The sequence below is a fragment of the Andrographis paniculata genome, unplaced genomic scaffold (genome assembly GCF_009805555.1).
Source record: "Andrographis paniculata isolate CXL003 unplaced genomic scaffold, ASM980555v1 Contig78END, whole genome shotgun sequence".
Classification (NCBI taxonomy): Eukaryota; Viridiplantae; Streptophyta; class Magnoliopsida; order Lamiales; family Acanthaceae; genus Andrographis; species Andrographis paniculata.
In genome coordinates this window covers 2,773,243-2,791,573 of record NW_026137615.1, presented here as the reverse complement: position 1 = coordinate 2,791,573, position 18,331 = coordinate 2,773,243, and the positions used below count along the sequence as shown (strand labels likewise).

Below are 18,331 nucleotides of genomic sequence, written 5' to 3'. Positions count from 1 at the left end.
ATCGGTTGTACAAAATTTATTTTTATAGATAATTATAAAAATTAAATAGTACTAAAAAAAATTATAAACATATTATGTGATTTTTCATTTTTTATTTGTCTTAATTCATCTATGTATAATAGAAAAACAAAAACAAAGACTTTTTTTTCAATTTTAAATTTTCTAACATAAACAAACAAGATGAAAATAGATATTTTTATTTATATATCTTCAATTGTTGTACCGAATTAAGTCCTCAAAGTTTTAATAAAATAAAAATTTTGAACTAAAATAATATTTTTAATATATAATTTTTAATTTTTATTCATAAATTAAATAAGAAAACAAATATTAAATTTAATAAATTTAAAATAATAAATAAATAAATAGAACCACATCAAAATAGATAAATTTATGTTAACTATCAACTATCATGGACCACATCTAAAAAAACCAACTTCAAATCTATTTCAAATTTTAGGGAAAAAAAATAAAAACTAATCTTGTTGAAATAAAAAATAAATTTAAAAAAATTGTCAATTTTAATTTTACTTATTTTTTCTTTCACTATTGAAAAACTAAGAAAAAAAATATTTAAAAAAATAAATATAACATCAGATTTGAACTGAACACGAGTAAACAAGAATCAATATATAGATCCATGACATTTTTAATTTTTTGAAAATAATAATAATAATAATAAAGCAAGCTCTAAATTTGTATTATCCCGTTTAGATCTAAAAACCTTGGTAAAACAAAACAAACAACCACCAGCATTTCACATAAACGCTTTAACCCAAATTTCACTACACTTTACCATTACGCCCACGAAAACGCAACAGGACTCCTCACCTGATGCTCCCCATTACTCCAAACAATCGACCCAAACGCCCGCCGGCTTTCCGGCGGCGCCGCCGCCGCCGCCGCCGGGCGGCGGCTACCTGACACAAAGGTCACTGTAAACCTCCGTTTATCGCCGACATTTCCAAAAACGAGCGTCGACGGCCTCATGGTCACAGCCACGCCTGGAGGCGTCTCGACCGAGACATTGTAAACTGATTTAACGGCCTCGACGTTCGTCAATTCCCGCGAGTATCGCACCACGCGCGACGACCTCGGGAATACGACAGAGAACGACGGGTAGTTCAGCTGCCCGGGGCTGCGGAGGCGCGGCCGCGGGCAGGTGACATTGTGGCGTCGGGAGATTAGGCGGATTGTGCGGAGGTTGTAGTCTAATGAGCAAAGGAACGCGACGTAATCCTCCGGCGTGGCGTCGTAGACAAGGCCGGGGTTTACGGCACGGTGGGGGTCGACGTGGCCGGCTCCATGCACCCACGGAGTCGACACAGAATTGTCGGCGGCGTCGCGGAGCGGCGCGCCACTGACGTCGTGGGTGTAGGCGGTCGTCATTAGCGCCGATTTTATCGCACTCGGGCTCCAATTCGGGTGTGCAGCCTTGAGTAATGCGGCGAGCCCGCTTATGTGCGGGCACGACATCGACGTTCCTACAATTCGATAACAGTTAGATTTCTCGGAATTTGAATTTGAATTTGAATTTGGGAGGGCTTACCGGAGATGATATTGAACGGCGAGATTCGGGTGTCCTTAGAGAGGCCGGAGGGGCCGACCGACTGCGACCATGACGCTAATATGTTAACGCCGGGACCGATGACGTCAGGTTTGAGGATCTCCGGCGTGACTGTGTTTGGACCTCGGGAGCTGAACGCCGCCACCACCGGCGACGGTTTTACGTTTACGACGGTTCCGGCGAAGGTCAGGGCGGCTTTCGGAGAGCGGTTTGTGGCGACGTATTTCCGGAGAATGTCGCCCACTTTTCTCCCGACGGCCATCGCCGGCAAGAGGTGGCTGTCGGCGACTAACTCCTCGCCGTTCTCCGCCGTGTTCGCGAGTATCATTGCGACGCCTCCGGCGTCGCGCACGACGGCGCCTTTCTCGACGCGAGAGTTGATTCCTCTGTCGCAGAGGACTACCTTGCCGCGGACGGCGGCGGCGCCGAGTGTTCCGGCTAGGCAGAAGTTGCTGGAATTGGTACTGGTTTTAGGGTAGACTAATCTTATTGGCTTCGTTCCCATACCTTTTCCGCTGTACAGTGAAACTCCGGCGAATCTCCGGCCGTTGCCTAAGGTTGCGAAGGCAGGGAAGTCCCGGTCGATCGTGCCGGCGCCGACGGTCATGATCCATGGAGCGACGTTCGAGATCGATTCCTTCGCAGGTCCGCTGTTTCCAGCCGAGCACGAGACGAAAATTCCTCTCTCCATGGCGGCGAAAGCTCCGACGGCGATGGTGTCGCGGAAGTACGGCGCAGATCCGCCGCCGAGAGACATGGACAAGACGTCGACGCCGTCGAGAATAGCGCGATCCATGGCGGCGAGGATATCAGATCCGAGGCAACCTGAAGTCCAGCAAACTCTATAAGCAGCTAATCTAGCGCGCGGCGCCATTCCGCGTGCGATACCTCCGGCGTAGCCGAAGAGGCTGGCGTTCGCCACCGGAGAGCCGGCGGCGGTGCTCGCCGTGTGCGTGCCATGGCCTTCGTGGTCGCGAGGCGATTCGATCTCTTTACCTCCAGATTCAGACGCAGCAACGTTGTATCCTTTGGAGAAGAATCTCGCACCGATTAGCTTCCTGTTGCAGTGGATCTTCGGATCGAAATCTCCGGCGGCTTCGCACTCCCCCCGCCACCGCGCCGGAACCTCCGGCATGTTCAAATCGCTAAACGATTTCGATTCCGGCCAAATTCCTGTATCCAAAACTCCAATTATAACATCCTGAGAAGCCTGATTCAGCTCCTCGAGTCCATGCCTTCCCCAGGCTCCGATTCCACCGTCAAGCCCTAAGAACTCCGGCGACCTAGTAGTGTGAAGGCTATACATTGTATCCTCATACACACCGAGGACAGAATCCGTTCGACGGAGAGATTCAACCTCCGCCGCCGTCAGAGCGGCGGCGAAGCCATTGTACGCCGCCTCATAGGTGTAAACAAGCGATTCGTCGGCGGCGGAGCTCACGAACTTCAAGTTATCGTAGTACCAGTCGCTCTGAGTAGCATAAGCCTCCGGCTTGCTCCGGTGATTCATGTGCACGATGTAAACCTTCTTCGCGGAAACTGAATCCAGACAACTCTGAACAGCCACCGCCACGGCGAGGACGGCGAGAATCGCACGGCGGACCTCCATAGAAGGTGCAGGAGGAAGTTACAGAGTACAAAATGGGACAGTGGAGACTGTCAGAGGATAGAAGGGGAAAAGAGGCGGAGATGGTGGTTGTTATAAACGTGACCGCCTTAACTTTCAACCCTCAGAGTTCCTATTTATTACGAAACTGCCACCACCACGCCAACGGTCCGCAAGGCGGTTTATTTATTAGTATATTAATTTATTTTGAATATATATATATCTTAAATAAATTTAATATTAAATGCTAAAAAGCGCATTTGTTCGAGGACAAATATTATCAACTAATGACAGTCATTAACAGTTATTAATTATTATTATTAGTACTAATTATTCCTTATCAATTGCCTACTTCAAATTTCTACGTACAAGCGAAAAGTAATTAATTTGGTGTGTTTTTTAGAATGTTCTAATGACAAAAAAAAAAAAATTATCCATAACTCTCTCGTGTATTTTCGAAGTTCAAGATAAATATTTTTTGTACTTTAAAAATTGCACGTGACATTTTTATATTTTAAAAAATATGCATGAAATTCTACTGTAGTTTCGAAACTCAATCTGAGTCTCCACTTTACTTTAAAAAATTTTATGACATTCCCTTATACTTTTAAAATTATTGCATGAACTCTTGTCATGCAAAACACATAGATAGTATATCATCTTCTCATAAGACAATAGAGATTTCATAGTGATTTTCATACAACGTTTTTTAAAATGTAAAATGGTGTAACGCAATTTTTAAAGTATAAAAAGATTTTATACTAAATTTATCTCGTAGACATAATGGGGTCTGATTTTAAGGCTATGTTTGTTTGGATGATATATTTTGATTTTTATTCTTCATAATATATTTTTTTATATAAAAATATCAAATCAAGTAGTTAATTTTTTTTTACATATATATATATAATACTAAAAATTAATTTTACATTTAAAATAACATATAAATTTATATTTTATATCACATTAAATAACTATTTAAATTTAAATTTATATTGTTCAAATAAAAAACCCCAACCAAACACACCAACATAAGTTTTCTTATCGGATTTTTATTTCTCAAGCCCAACAAATTCGTTAAGTTGTCGGTTTGGTTTATATTGGAGGTTCTTTTGAATGAGCATATGAGATGTTTTAGTTAGTAGTATACTTCATTTGTCTCAATTTAAAGTATTTTTCTTTTTTTACTATTTTTGTGTGTTCAATTTAAACGTACTATTTTTTTTTATAAAAGTAATTATATATTAATATTAAAAAGATTTAATTTTTATTTCAATTATATTATTTTTTATATAAAGTCAAATGTCAAAACTTCTTACACTTTTATTAATTAATAAAATATTATTATTAATTAATTTACAAGAAAAATTTAAATACCCCATTTCAAATAGTATTCATTTTCTATTTTGATCTGTCTCACAATAAATATATTTTATTTTTTTTAGTAATTGTATTTTCTTCCAATATTACAAATATCACGATAATTTGCAATATATTACACAAATGTCATTACTTTTATATCACACAATACGATAAAATTATTTTAAATTTTTCTATTTTATGCATACTATATTATAATATAATACTAATATTCTTAAATTTTCGTACAAAAAATAAACGAATATATAGATAAATGACGAATTCAATATATTGAAGTAACCCGCTCTTAAAGTAAGATATACTCCCTATGTCCCATAACTAGATATTCATTTGTTTTTTTAGGTAGTTTTAGTATTATATTGGGATGTAGTAGGAATAAAATAGAAATGATTAAAATATTTTTATTAGTATGTGTCATATAAACGTAATAATATTTGTGTAATATATTTTCAAATTATAAGAGTATTTGTAATATAAAGTAGATAATACAGTTACTAAAAAAAATAAAATGAATACTTTATTATAAAATAAATTAAAATAAAAAAATAAATACTTTATTATAAGACAGAATAAATATAATAAAAATAAAAATAATATTTTTAATTAAAACGATTAAAATACTAATAAACCTTAAAATACTAATAATATGGTCAATAGAAATAATTGCAATATGGGTGTGGGTGTGTAATAAATAAATAAAAATAAATAATGAATAATGGGGAATGGGAGTGGGAGTGTGTGCATTTGAATATCTCAATGTAATAAAAGGACAATACCAACCTACTTTTCAACCTACCGAATTATTACTTACGCATCAATTCATCCAAAAAGTTTTTTTTTTTTTTTCTTTTTTTTTTTGTTATGGATATTTTAATTACAGTGGGTAATTAAAAGTAGTGTAATGACATTTTTGCCCTTATTTTTTAGTGTAAAAGTAATGATGTGATATAAAGTAGGGGTATTTGTGGAAAAAAGTAAGGTATTTAATGAAATATTTACTTTGTAATTGGACGTCCCAAAATAGAAACATGTATACTTTCTAGCTGGACGGAGGGAGTATTATATTAATAATTAATAAAAAGTATAAGTTTAAAGATTTTTTTGCCATTGTGAGTGTATTAGTGTAAAAAATAGTGATAATTGTATAATAATAATGATTAAATAATGATAGTTTTATAGTGATATGATTATTTATGGAAATGAAACTATTGTTTTGAGACGGACAAAAATGGTAAACAAGACTATTGTATTGAGATGGAGAGAGCATATAATAAAAAATAAAATAAAATAAAAATAATACCCTCCGTCTTATATAAAGAGTAACGTTTATTTTTTGCATGTAAATTTTTTAATATTAGTATTATATATTGAGTTGTAGTAAAAAAGACGAAAATACTCTTATTAGTATTGTGTAATATAAAAGTGATGACATATGTGTAATATATTGTAAGTTGAGAAGATAAATATTACGTTATGTACAATTAGTAAATTATGAAATAGTACCATTGTTTTGGACTGACGAAAATGAAAAATGTAACTCTTCTTATGAGACGGAGATAGTATTTTTATTTTTATATCGCAAATTTAATTTAATATTATTAAATTAAATATACATTCAAAAGTAGTTGTAATTCAAAATTATTCCCACTTCTCGACGCACTCAGATTTTAACAGTGATTCGCCTATTATAACTTACCTCGTCGTACTTAGCTTTCAAATGATTAGATTCGATTAAAAATTTAAAAATATTTTTCACATTTATTAAAAATATATATATATTATGTTTATATTTCCTTTGTAATTTACAAATAAAATGTAATTAAATTTGGCAAAAGACAGAGTATTTTTTATTTTTTTTATTTGGAATCATAAATTTAAATTAAATACAACTGTACGTAAAATAAAAAAATAAAAAAAATACATAAATAACAATAATAATAAAACTAAACAATAACAAATAAATCATTTGACTTATTGAGCATAATTTCAGCAGTTAATTTTGTACTCACTCTATCACGCGGAGTATTAAATATTAAAATAATGGCATAATGTATTAGGGTTAATTATTTGATGCAAAATGTTTTAATCATGACCTAGTTTTAAATTTTTTTATAAAAATATACTCCCTCCGTCCCAGATACCATATCCACGTTGCCGTTTCTGTCCGTCTCACATGTCATGTCACTTTTCCTTTTTGGAAAATGATTACACACTTTAATCTCATTTTAAATTTTTTAATTTATTTTTTTAATTTTAATTAAACTAATTAGTTATCTTAATCTTAATTTATAATTATTTATATTATAGGATAATTATTTTCACTAATACATTCTTAATTATCTACTAATTACACATCTCCTAAAATACCGTGTCTACAATGTAGCATACACGGTATGTAGGACGGAGGGAGTAATATTTTATTTCATATACTCTTATATGGTATGATTAATTATGTCATTTTGAAAAATAATACTCATTGACCTATATCTATTTATCTATTTACTTTTTATATGGAGTTTTAAAAATATTAGTATTATACTAAAATATAATATAAATAAAAGTAAAAATACTAAATTAACCTTATTAGTATTGTATGATAGAAATGTAATGACATTTGTGTAATATATTGTAAATTATGATGATATTTGTAATGATAAGTAGATAGTACAATTATTTGAAAATGAAAAGAATACTTTGTTTTAGGGGGGACTAAAATAAAAAAATAAATAGATTATTAAGAGACGAATAAAGTAAATAATAATGCTTTAATATAAAATATGGTAGATAAAAGTAAAATACGCATATTAGAAAAAATTTATTAAATAATTGATATAAAAGTAACACTAGATTCATAGCATAGAATCGATAACATCTATTTTTTGTACATAGATTTTTGAATATCGAAGAGGATAGGATGCTACCTATGCTCACATTTAAAATAATTAAAACTATATAATTATATTAATTATATTATTTAATAATATAAATTATAATAATTATTTTTTACCCTACTTATGCTGAAATTACAACATAGTGAATATTAGTATTATATTGATTTACAGTAAAAAAATACAAAAAATCTCATATTAGATTGTGTGATATAAAAATAATGATATTTGTGTAATATATTAAAAATTGTAAGAGTATTAAATTATTAATTATGTTAGATATGTAGTATAATTATTAAATAAGGAAATTATATCATTGTTTTGGGATGAACAAAAGTAAAAAATTGTATCATTCTTAAGGAAAGAATATTTGATTTATTTTAATAATTAAATACTCCCTCTGTCCACATACAAAGTAAACATTTATTTTTGGAGCGGTGTTTAAAAAATAATAATATTTTAATTATAATTGATAGTTAAAAGTAGTAAAATGACATTTTTACCCCTGTTTTTTGTATAAAAATAATGATATGATGTAAAGTATTGATATTTTAGAAAAAAAAAAATATTTAATAAAATATTTATTATTTATAATTGAAAAACCCAATATAAAAATATGTATACCGATGGAGTAACTATAAAATAATATTTTTTTTTATTATAATAATAAAAAAATAAATGGTATTGTGAACACAAGGAAAGCCTAATAGTATGATGATGGAATGTGTGTAGTGTTGTCAGTCGCGCATGCCTCTTTCCCCTATGTTTATGCCTCAATTTTAGGACACCAATAACCACTTTATATATAATACTAATCAATATGGATTTATAATACTCCATCGGTACTGAAACTAAATATCCATTTGCTTTTTGCACGTAGTTTTAGAAATATTAGTATTATATTAGGATATAGTAGGAATAAAATAAAAATGACTAAAATAACCTTATTAGTATGTGTGATATAAAGGTAATAGCATTTGTGTAATATATTGTAAGTTGTAAGAATATTTGTAATGTTAAGTAGATAGTACAGTTATTAAAAAAGAAATGGATACTCTGTTATGGAACGGACTAAAATGAAAAAATGAATACTTTCTTATGGGACAGAGGGAGTATGAAAAAATATTTTAAGTATTTTTGACAAAATAAAATAAAATACACCCATATAATAAATTGGATGTGTTATTTTGATTTAAACGAGAATATCATTTGTTTTTACCTATAAAATTTTAAATATTAATATATAGTTAAAAAGATAAAATTAGCTTTATTAATATTATGTAATATAAAAATAATATCATTTGTATAAATTATAAGAACATTTATTATATTAGATAAGTAATAAAATTATTAAATTATGAAACCACAATTTTATTTTGGGACAAAAGGACGAAGGATATGAAATATTGGAAAGTTGATAATAAAATAGCAAAGATAAATAAAAATAATAATAAATTAATTATTATTTGCTAAAATAAAATAAATGAAATTGTACGTAGATAAAATTGTTACATAAATATATATATATATTATGGCGGCGGTTATACTGTTGAATTTTAAATTCATGTGTCGAATAACATATCGTGTGCTATTTGACAACACATAATAATGAGTTACTCCATCCGTCCAGTCAGAAAGTATACATATTTCTATTTTGGGACGTCTAATTACAAAGTAACCATTTCATTAAATACCCTATTTTTTCCATAAATACCCTTACTTTACATCACATCATTACTTTTATACCAAAAAAATAAGGGCAAAAATGTCATTTTACTACTTTTACCTACCCACTATAATTAAAATACTATTATTCCTTAATCTCCGCCCCAAAAGTAATTGTATACTTTTAGCTTGGACCGAGGGAGTATTTGACAGCAATAATAATACTACAACAACAGACAATACACTATATATATTAATATAATACAAATAGAACAAAACACACATTTTATAGTCTTAATAGCACGACGATGTGCTATCAAATAACGCACAATATTACTACATACAACACACAGTATTACTACATACAACACACAGTATTACTATATACAACACATTGTATATGTTAATATAATACAAATACATTACATACACTAACCACGCATATTATAGTATCGTACAACACACACAACAGTTAATTTTAACACGACATACTCTTATACAACACACCTGTTGTTAAAAAACAACACGTACATTTATTATACACAACATATTGTGTGTGTAATACTAATGTGTGCTGTTTATACATATATAACACATGATGATGTGAAAAATCAGCGTAGTGTCATCCCCACGTACCATGCATTAGCTATAGAAAAATTATAATTATGTTATGATAATGAAAAATTAACATAATTATTCCGGAAGAAAGAGTAAAAATAAATACTTCCTCCGTCCCATTGGGAGGGTGATATTTGCTTTTTGCACGTAGATTTTTTAATATTAGTATTATATTGGATTATAGTGAAAAGACAAAAATACTCCTATTAGTATGGTGTAATATAAAAGTGATGACATTTGTATAATATATTGTAAGTTGAAAGGATATTTATTATGTTAGGTATGTAGTACAGTTACTAAATTAGAAAATAGTAACTTTATTTCGGAACGAAAAATAGAAAATAGTAACCTTTGGATGAACGTGGGAATATTTATTTATATTTTTTAACTCAAACTTAACTTATTGCTATGATTAATGACAAAGTTCAGTTTTTTTAATATTAATTCCATAGTCTTGTGTAATAATTCTGGTTACAATTCTATAATTTTAATTTTTATTTTTATTTATTATGTAAATATCATTTTATTTTTATAAATATAACAGTCAATTTTATTGTTATCTTTTGTTTAGTATTTTTAATTTTAAATGTTTATTATATTAGGTATAGAAAAATCATATTGTATTAAAAAAAAAATAATATTTTATACTTTTTCCATTTCAAAACTATGGTCTTATTTGAATTAATACGAGATTTAAAAAATATTGATATTATATTAATAGTGAGTAAAAAATATGAGTAAATTGTTTTTGGGGTAAACTGTTTATTTAGTCCCGTAACTGAACCCTTTTATTATTTTAATCCGTAAGTGGAGCCTGTCGCAAACTAGTTCCATAAGTGAAGAATTTTCGTGTTTTAGTCCTCCGGCGCCGGAGACGCCCGCGTGGCTCGCCGGAGGTGATGTGTCCGCCAGGTCAGCGACACTTGGCGGACACATGGATTTATTATTTTTTTTCATTTTTTTTATTTTTTTAATTGGACCAAATAAAAAAATAAAAAATACAAATAAATTTAAAAATAAATTAAAAATAAGTTCTAAAAAAAATTTAAAAAAATTAAAAAAAAATTAAAAAATCCACGTATCTGTCAGGTCAGCGACACCTGGCGGATACGTCACCTCCGGCGAGCCACGCGGGCGTCTCCGGCGTTGGAGGATTAAAACAGCGAAAATTTTTCACTTATGGGACTAGTTTGCGACATGCTCCACTTACGGGACTAAAATGATAAGAGGTCCAGTTACGGGACTAAAAAAAAATTTACCTTTTTTTTTTTTTTTTTTTTTGCCCTAGTGAATGTATTGGTATAAAAGTAGTGACATTTGTGTAATAATAACAAAAAAATATGAATAATTTTATGGTGAGATGAATATTTATGAAAATGAGACTATTGTTTTTGAACAGACAAGAATGATAAACAAAACTATTGTATTAGGATAGAGTATTAAATTATTAAACTTTTTTTAAGTAAATAAAATATATATTGTATGAGTATGTATGTATATTGTATTTATTGATAATATCAATCGAAAAATATATCTATTTTCATACAAAATAAAAAATTAATTTGTATATCACATATCCATATATTCTAAAGATTATTTATCCTCAATTCACCGGAAAAATAGAATATATATTGTATTATTTCATAATAGAGAAACACAGGCAAACAATTATTATTTCATAGTATAAATATATTTATGTGCAAAAATATTAAAATTTTAATTATTTTCATTGTTATACTAATACAATATTATCATAAAATAATTTACATATTAACATTACATTGTAAATATAAAATTATTTGTATTTATACATTATTATTTTTTATCTGTTGAACTCATATACATTCAATTAATAAATAAATAATTTTATTTATTACAATTTTATTCTTATAACTGAAACTTAGGCACCCTATGCTTACTTTTAGGATGGGCAATCTTATTTATCTCCATAGGGTTAGGGATGGTTAAAAAATCCGAACCTAACCGCAAAATCGTTGAACTGAACTGAGCAAATTCGGTTCGAATACAAATACTGCATATTTGATATTTGCTCGGTTTCGTTCGATTTTGATTTTTGATATTTTTTCGGTTCGATTAACTGAATTAAATATATTTATATATTTATGTTATTATATTTTAAAATTTATATTAATAATTATATTCGACTCAGTTTCGGTTCGATTACGGTACGGATATTTGAAATATTTACAAATATTTTGATTTAATTAGAATTTTTAATTATTTTTTAATTTCGGTTCGGTTCGAATTATTTGCAAATATTGCAAAATTTTTCGATTAACCGAAATTTTCGATTCAAATACGGTTCACGATTTCGAGTATTTGTTCGGTTCGGATATCAAATACCTGCATATTTACAAATATCTGAACAGTGCCCACCCGTACATAGGGTCATGTTTCTACTCATCTCTCTCTCCCTACTGTTTTTTACGGTTTAATTTAATTTTTCTTATTTAATTTTATTTATTTCTTGTCATAAAAATAAAAGTAACTAAAAATAAATTGTGTATTTAATTGAGCAACTACTTTAATAAAATTGTGCTATTGTCCAGCATGAAAATAAAAAAATCTAAAAAAAATAATAAATAAATAATTAAAAAGCGTAATACAAATAATGATTAATTAAAATTAGAATAACTAATGAATTTAATTAAAATTTAAAATTTATAAATTTAAAATTTAATTAAATGTATAATTATTTTTTTAAAAAAAAAAAATTGACCTATTTCTTATATCTATAGTAAAAATCATATCCACCCAAAAATATACAAAATGAACAAACTATGGAGGCTTTGTTCTTTCCTTTTCTTTTTTTTTTTTTTTCTCAAATATTGTTTTCAAAAATATTGATACACTACGTATTAATTACTTTTATATTCCCTAAACGATTCTATACCTCAAGTTAAAAAAATTTCTTATTAAAAGTTAAAAAGTGGTTAAAAAAAATCAAAAAGTCAAATAATCACTTTAAAACAAAAATATTTTATATTTTTTACACATTCAAAATTTTTTACTATTCAAATCTTTTTTTTTCCTCCAAAAATATCAAATCAAACAATTATTATTATTATTTTTATATTATACTACAAATTTATTTTACATTCAAAACTTTACATCAATTTCTATTTATATCTCATCAAACAGCTATTCAAATTTAACTTTTTACTTTTAAAAAATGCAAACCCAAAAACTAACAGCACAAACAAACACACCCTTCATAGCTGCGCAAAAAATGCAAACCCAAAAACTAACAGCACAAACAAACACACCCTTCATAGCTGCGCGTGAACCGAGCCTATATATATAGCATCAAACAATCATTTTGATTCAAATTTTTTTATCAATCTCTCGATGCAAAAAAAAAACCAAAACACAATAATTGTTGGATATAGGACATTAGAAGCACATTTAAAAAAAAAAATTATTATAAATTCTAAAAATCGACGGCCGCGGCCGAGTAACCGAATTATCCGAATCTCCACCCTGAATATCTAACCATCTCAAAAGCAAGACCAAATAATCATACTACAATACGAGCAATAAGAGTGACCTACATCACACAAGAACGACAACCATTCAAACACATTATCAAAAGCTAATAAAAAAATCTTGCTTACGCAAATTTAATATCATACGAAATCCAAACGATCCGAATTTTAACCAGTGATCGTACCTCTTGAGATCTTTGGCGCCATTGCGATCCCCGGAAGAAAATGTTAACACACATCTGATTCTTCCCTAGTGACCATATTTTTGGAATTCCCATTCACTGTTATCTGTGGAAACATTTTATGGATTGATTGATTGATTGATCGATCGGAAAATGTTGTAATGTTATGAACATAGCGCCAATGTTTGGTTGAGAATTCTTACCTAGCGGGCAAACTTGACGAGTCTTCAACCACCGGCTGATGCAGTGAAAGTGGAAGGCATGGTTGCATACACCTGGAGAAAATTTTGATTAGGAAATGTGTTTTTGTCGATTGTGCTAATGCTGACTCAAACAATTGATGAACGAATGTTGTGAATTGATGTGAATCTCAAAATACATACATACATATGTAATTATTAAAATTGTTACCTAAACTATATTGGGTGTGTTTGTTTTGGTGTTTTAAGTGACATGATTCTTAAAAAAATATTATCTAAAAGATGCGATATATGCACAAAACAATAAAAATCAATGAAAACACAGTGAAGTCAACAAAATCACACAGCATTATTCATTATAATACTTTCAATATTCATATACTCATAACAAAAATACTATGAAACTATAAAGCTAAACAAACATATTCTATAATATTACCATGTTAAAACATTTACTAAATAGTAAGCATTCAATAAGAGAGTATTTTACCATCAAATTTACTCTCTTTTTTTTTTAAGTATGTCCGTTAAATTTACCTATTACTAATTTTAACAAAATAAACAAATCAACATTCAGCTTTATCATCTATTCAACAATTATTTATAACAAATGACACTACTTCTATTACCTTTTCTCTCTTCATTTTTTTTTTATTTTATTTTTAACTTAATTTTCAAAAATACCCTCAACTACTTTTTTATTTTTATTACCCTTTAAATAAAATACTATTTGTTTTTTTAATTTTCATGCCAGACCCAAATGTTCTAAATTTACTGGACAGAGGGAGTAATACATTTTCATTCCAAGCATCACATCAAATCCTATTTATATTCAACTTTTTACTATTCTCAAACTCCAAAACCAAGTCTAACCCTTATGGAACCGAATTCTTAAGGTCCATGAAATTTACCAACGACAGTCATTGTGAGATTTACCACTCATTGCTTCTTAATCACTCAAGAGTTTTTATCATTTTTGGGGCAAAGATAACCATTCCAATTGGTCTGGTTGAAATTCCGAATAATTCTCATATCTACTACTATTATATCTACTACATATCCATTTTGAACATATATTACAGCAGAATGCCAAATTAAAACAAACCGAAATACTAAGCTTCAACTTTGCCAAACAACATTACCATCGAATTGGAATAATCGACAATAAATTTCAAATTAAACCCATAGAAACATAAATGCCATTGTGAAAGGGCATGTATATAAAATGTTTTATAGAAGTATTCACAATTGCTCGTAGCATGCATGACTACTCCGGAGCAATATTATATTAACCAAATATAAAGTAGAAATAAGTATACAAAAAAACACAGATTGAAAGAAAACAAAACCAACCAAAAATTATGGGAAACCATACAATTCCAGGTATAATGATCTTCCTATCATATTACCAACAATATCAAGCACGTCGGTTATAAAAATATATATATATATATCAAGCACGTCAATAACAATAACAAGAAATGCAACATGTGTTTGGTTGTCATTTCCACTGTGGATCACATTGTATTCCACCATGGTTGTATTCTTTTGTGGGTTTTATAATAGATTTTTACTATTCAGATTCTTTTCATTAAAAAAATATCACATCAACAATTATTTATATCACATCAAACAACTATTCAAATTCAATTTTTTACTATTCAAAAATCCAAACCCAAAAACTCAAATCCACAAACAAACACACCCCAATTTGATGCTTTTTATGATCTCCAATTTCTATACCTCTTATTTATATTAATAATGTATAAACAATTATTTTTTTATTTATTTTTATTGTATATTCCCCGTGTCATTGAAATTTATGATCATTTTTCTTTTTGTTTAGAAAATACTCTAGTTTATCCTTCTAGTAAAAATCATATCTACTTTTTGTAAATTTTTTTACTATAAAAGAGTACCAACTATTACTAGTTTGACTTTAAAACATATGCCCAAAAGTATGAACATATTTTTTATGACAAGGGAAGTATAATTTTATTTCCTTGCAAAATGGCATCCTATCCATATTGAACTATAGTCTTTGAAAGTTGGAACACCTTAACACAAATTTTAATTGTTTGTTTTAATCAAATATACATTGCATCATAAATCAAACATTGACTAAACACCATATCATTCTAAGCAGTAGAACCTAACTTCCCACTACAATTTAAAATGATTACCAAACAGTCCTAAATAACTAAAAAAAAAAATTATGATATTGTGATGAACATACCCCAAGCAACTGTGCACTCTTCACTTGTAGCACTGGCTTGATTAGCCTGACATTCAATACCTACAACAAAAAATATAAAAAAATAAATAATTAATATATATATATATATACACACAAATATATATGTAAGCAAACACCAAAATTAAGCAAAATTGGGCACTTACAGAGATCCATGATATGATTCCTGCAAATAGCACAATTATCGACTACAATATCTGCATCGGCAACAATTAGGGTTAGGTCTCGTCAAACATCAATAACCCGACCAAAATTCCGCAGCAATCAATTTCAAACAATAATATACATTTAAAAACGAAATCAAAGCTGTGATTTGAACAAATTGCACACCCCAAGCCCAGAGAGCGACGGCGTTCCACTTCTTGATCTCGAATCGTTTCGGTTTCTTCGCAGACGACGTCGGGTTGGAGCTGGAAGGTCCGGCCCCGGAGGAGCCCTCCTCCGCGGGAACCATATTGATATCGGTATCGAGCGACGCCATCTTCGATTTGGCTTCACCTCCGGATTCGGTTTGCTGCTTGATTTCCCTTCGGCCGCCGAAAAAGATAAAATTCTCAAACTCAAGTAAAAAAATAAAATAAAATAGAAATAAAAAGACTGTATTGGGCTTCAATGGAGTTCGTTTTATTTATTAGGCCAAAATTGGGCTCGATGCATTGGCATGCTAATTTTTTATTTTACTATTTCAATTTTTTTTAAAAAAAATATTAAATCAAACGAATATTTTTTATTTATTACAGGATAAATTATACTTTCTCTATCCAAAAATTACAGAAAACTTAAAGAAATATTTATATTATATTGATAGTTGGTAAAAAATACGAGTAAAAAATTCTTTTATCTCTGTGAGTGTGTTAGTGTAAAAAGTAGTAACATTTGTGTAATAATAATAAAAAGTAAGATATAATTTTATAGTGATATAAATATTTATGGAAATTAGACTATTATTTTTGAACGGACAAATATAGTAAACAAGACTATTGTATTGAGACGGAGGAGAGAGTATAATACACCTTTGTATTTTAGTAAAAATGTACGAAATACCTTCTATTTTATTTATTGCGTGAAATCATATGTGTTAATTTAATTCTCATTGTTCAAAATTGATATTTAGTTCTTAAATTACGCAAGTTTTATATAAGTATAAAATATAAAATATAAAATATTTTAAATATTTTTTTAATTTATAATTTTTATAAAAATTAGATAACAATTTGTTTAAAAAACTATAAAATGAAAGATTAATCAATCAATTATTTTTTTATTTTATTCAAAAAAAAAAGTATTTAATATATTTTGCGTTTTTTTAGTTGTATTAAACTTGTTGTATTTATTTAGAATCAAATATCAATTTTTGACAATAAAGGTCTTTCGTGCAATTTTACATTAACACAAGGGATTTCACGCAATAAATAAAATATATCGTATTTTGTGCATTTTTACTAAAATATTTACCCTTTATTATATTACACTAAAATTAATCCTTACACTCAAAATATCACATCAATACATATTTGTATCACATCAAACAACTAATTATATTCAAAATTTACTATTTAAAATCAACATCAAAACTAAAATATTACAAGTAAACACACTCAATTGTTTAGATTGCCATTGGGTTGAGTTTTCAACTATTAGCAATTTTTTGAAATATATATATATATTAAATTTAAAATATATTACATCATAAATTAATTTTTATTAAAATTATTAGATCAAATATTTTCTTTTATAATATCAAATAATTATTTAAATTACAATTTATAGCCTTGTAATGAAAGAATAGTTTTGAATTATCTTGGATTTGTCTAAGCAATATAGGTCTGTTATATTATTAGTTAATAATGACTTTATTTTTTAAAGTTAGAAATTAATTTAAAATTGAACGGTGATTTAAAATTTTGTTTAAAATGTATTTTGATACGATAATTTGTGAGGAAAAAAAATACTTCAACAAAAAAATAAAAGTATTTTAGTCTTTTTATTCTACTTTATACCGATTATTCTTGTGTCAACTTCTAATAAAACATATATTATCAGACTAGAAGTATTTTTATTGAAAATCGTATAAAAAACAAACCAAATTCATATATATATATATATATATATTATACTCCTTTCATCTTATATAACTTGCAATATATAATTTTCGATACTAAAATTTAAATGAATAGTATAAACTAAGGTAATTTAAAAGTTAAATGTATGCAATATAAAAAAGTTAAATATTATACTCCTTTCATTCATTTATTACTCTCACCGTCATGCAAATGTGTGTTCATTTGATTGGGCACGAAGTTTAATAAAAGCGAATAATAATTAAAATTTTTCCTTTATAGTAAAAAACAATACAAAAATAAAATAATTTTTTATTTAAAAAATAAATGAGAATATTTTTCGATAACAACCTAAAAGGGAAAGTGAACATAAATTTGAATAACGAATGGAGTATTTTTAATCTC

The 18,331-nt window shown here is 28.8% G+C and overlaps 2 protein-coding genes across 3 annotated transcripts; both read right to left on the bottom strand.

Moving 5' to 3' along the window:
• Positions 1 to 633: 633 nt before the first annotated feature.
• LOC127239970 (subtilisin-like protease SBT1.8) lies at positions 634 to 3,254 on the bottom strand. Its single transcript, XM_051258373.1, has 2 exons — positions 1,550 to 3,254; positions 634 to 1,484 (listed from the first exon to the last, which is right to left on the bottom strand). The coding sequence occupies exons 1-2, from the start codon at positions 3,174 to 3,176 to the stop codon at positions 799 to 801; spliced, it is 2,313 nt and encodes a 770-aa protein (XP_051114330.1). The 5' UTR covers positions 3,177 to 3,254; the 3' UTR covers positions 634 to 798.
• Positions 3,255 to 13,044: 9,790 nt separating this feature from the next.
• Positions 13,045 to 16,437, bottom strand: LOC127239533 (RING-box protein 1a-like). 2 transcript variants are annotated; one of them, XR_007836149.1, is made up of 6 exons: positions 16,197 to 16,437; positions 16,013 to 16,063; positions 15,849 to 15,908; positions 13,616 to 13,687; positions 13,416 to 13,518; positions 13,045 to 13,292 (listed from the first exon to the last, which is right to left on the bottom strand). XR_007836149.1 is itself a non-coding variant. In XM_051257729.1 (5 exons), the coding sequence occupies exons 1-5, from the start codon at positions 16,345 to 16,347 to the stop codon at positions 13,481 to 13,483; spliced, it is 372 nt and encodes a 123-aa protein (XP_051113686.1). In that variant the 5' UTR covers positions 16,348 to 16,437; the 3' UTR covers positions 13,045 to 13,480. The 2 variants fall into 2 exon arrangements, 1 of the variants encoding a protein (XP_051113686.1); XM_051257729.1 differs by having other exon boundaries at positions 13,045 to 13,518.
• Between the last annotated feature and the right edge of the window lie 1,894 nt (positions 16,438 to 18,331).

Excerpts from the sequence above, each read along its gene's own strand:
- LOC127239970 (XM_051258373.1), bottom strand. The coding sequence starts at position 3,176 with ATGGAGGTCCGCCGTGCGATTCTCGCCGTCCTCGCCGTGGCGGTGGCT. Across the intron at positions 1,485-1,549 it reads GCCGTTCAATATCATCTCCG|GAACGTCGATGTCGTGCCCG; the intron begins GTAAGCCCTCCC and ends ATCGAATTGTAG.
- LOC127239533 (XM_051257729.1), bottom strand. The coding sequence starts at position 16,347 with ATGGCGTCGCTCGATACCGATATCAATATGGTTCCCGCGGAGGAGGGC. Across the intron at positions 16,064-16,196 it reads CGTCGCTCTCTGGGCTTGGG|ATATTGTAGTCGATAATTGT; the intron begins GTGTGCAATTTG and ends TTGCCGATGCAG. Across the intron at positions 13,688-15,848 it reads AGAGTGCACAGTTGCTTGGG|GTGTATGCAACCATGCCTTC; the intron begins GTATGTTCATCA and ends AATTTTCTCCAG.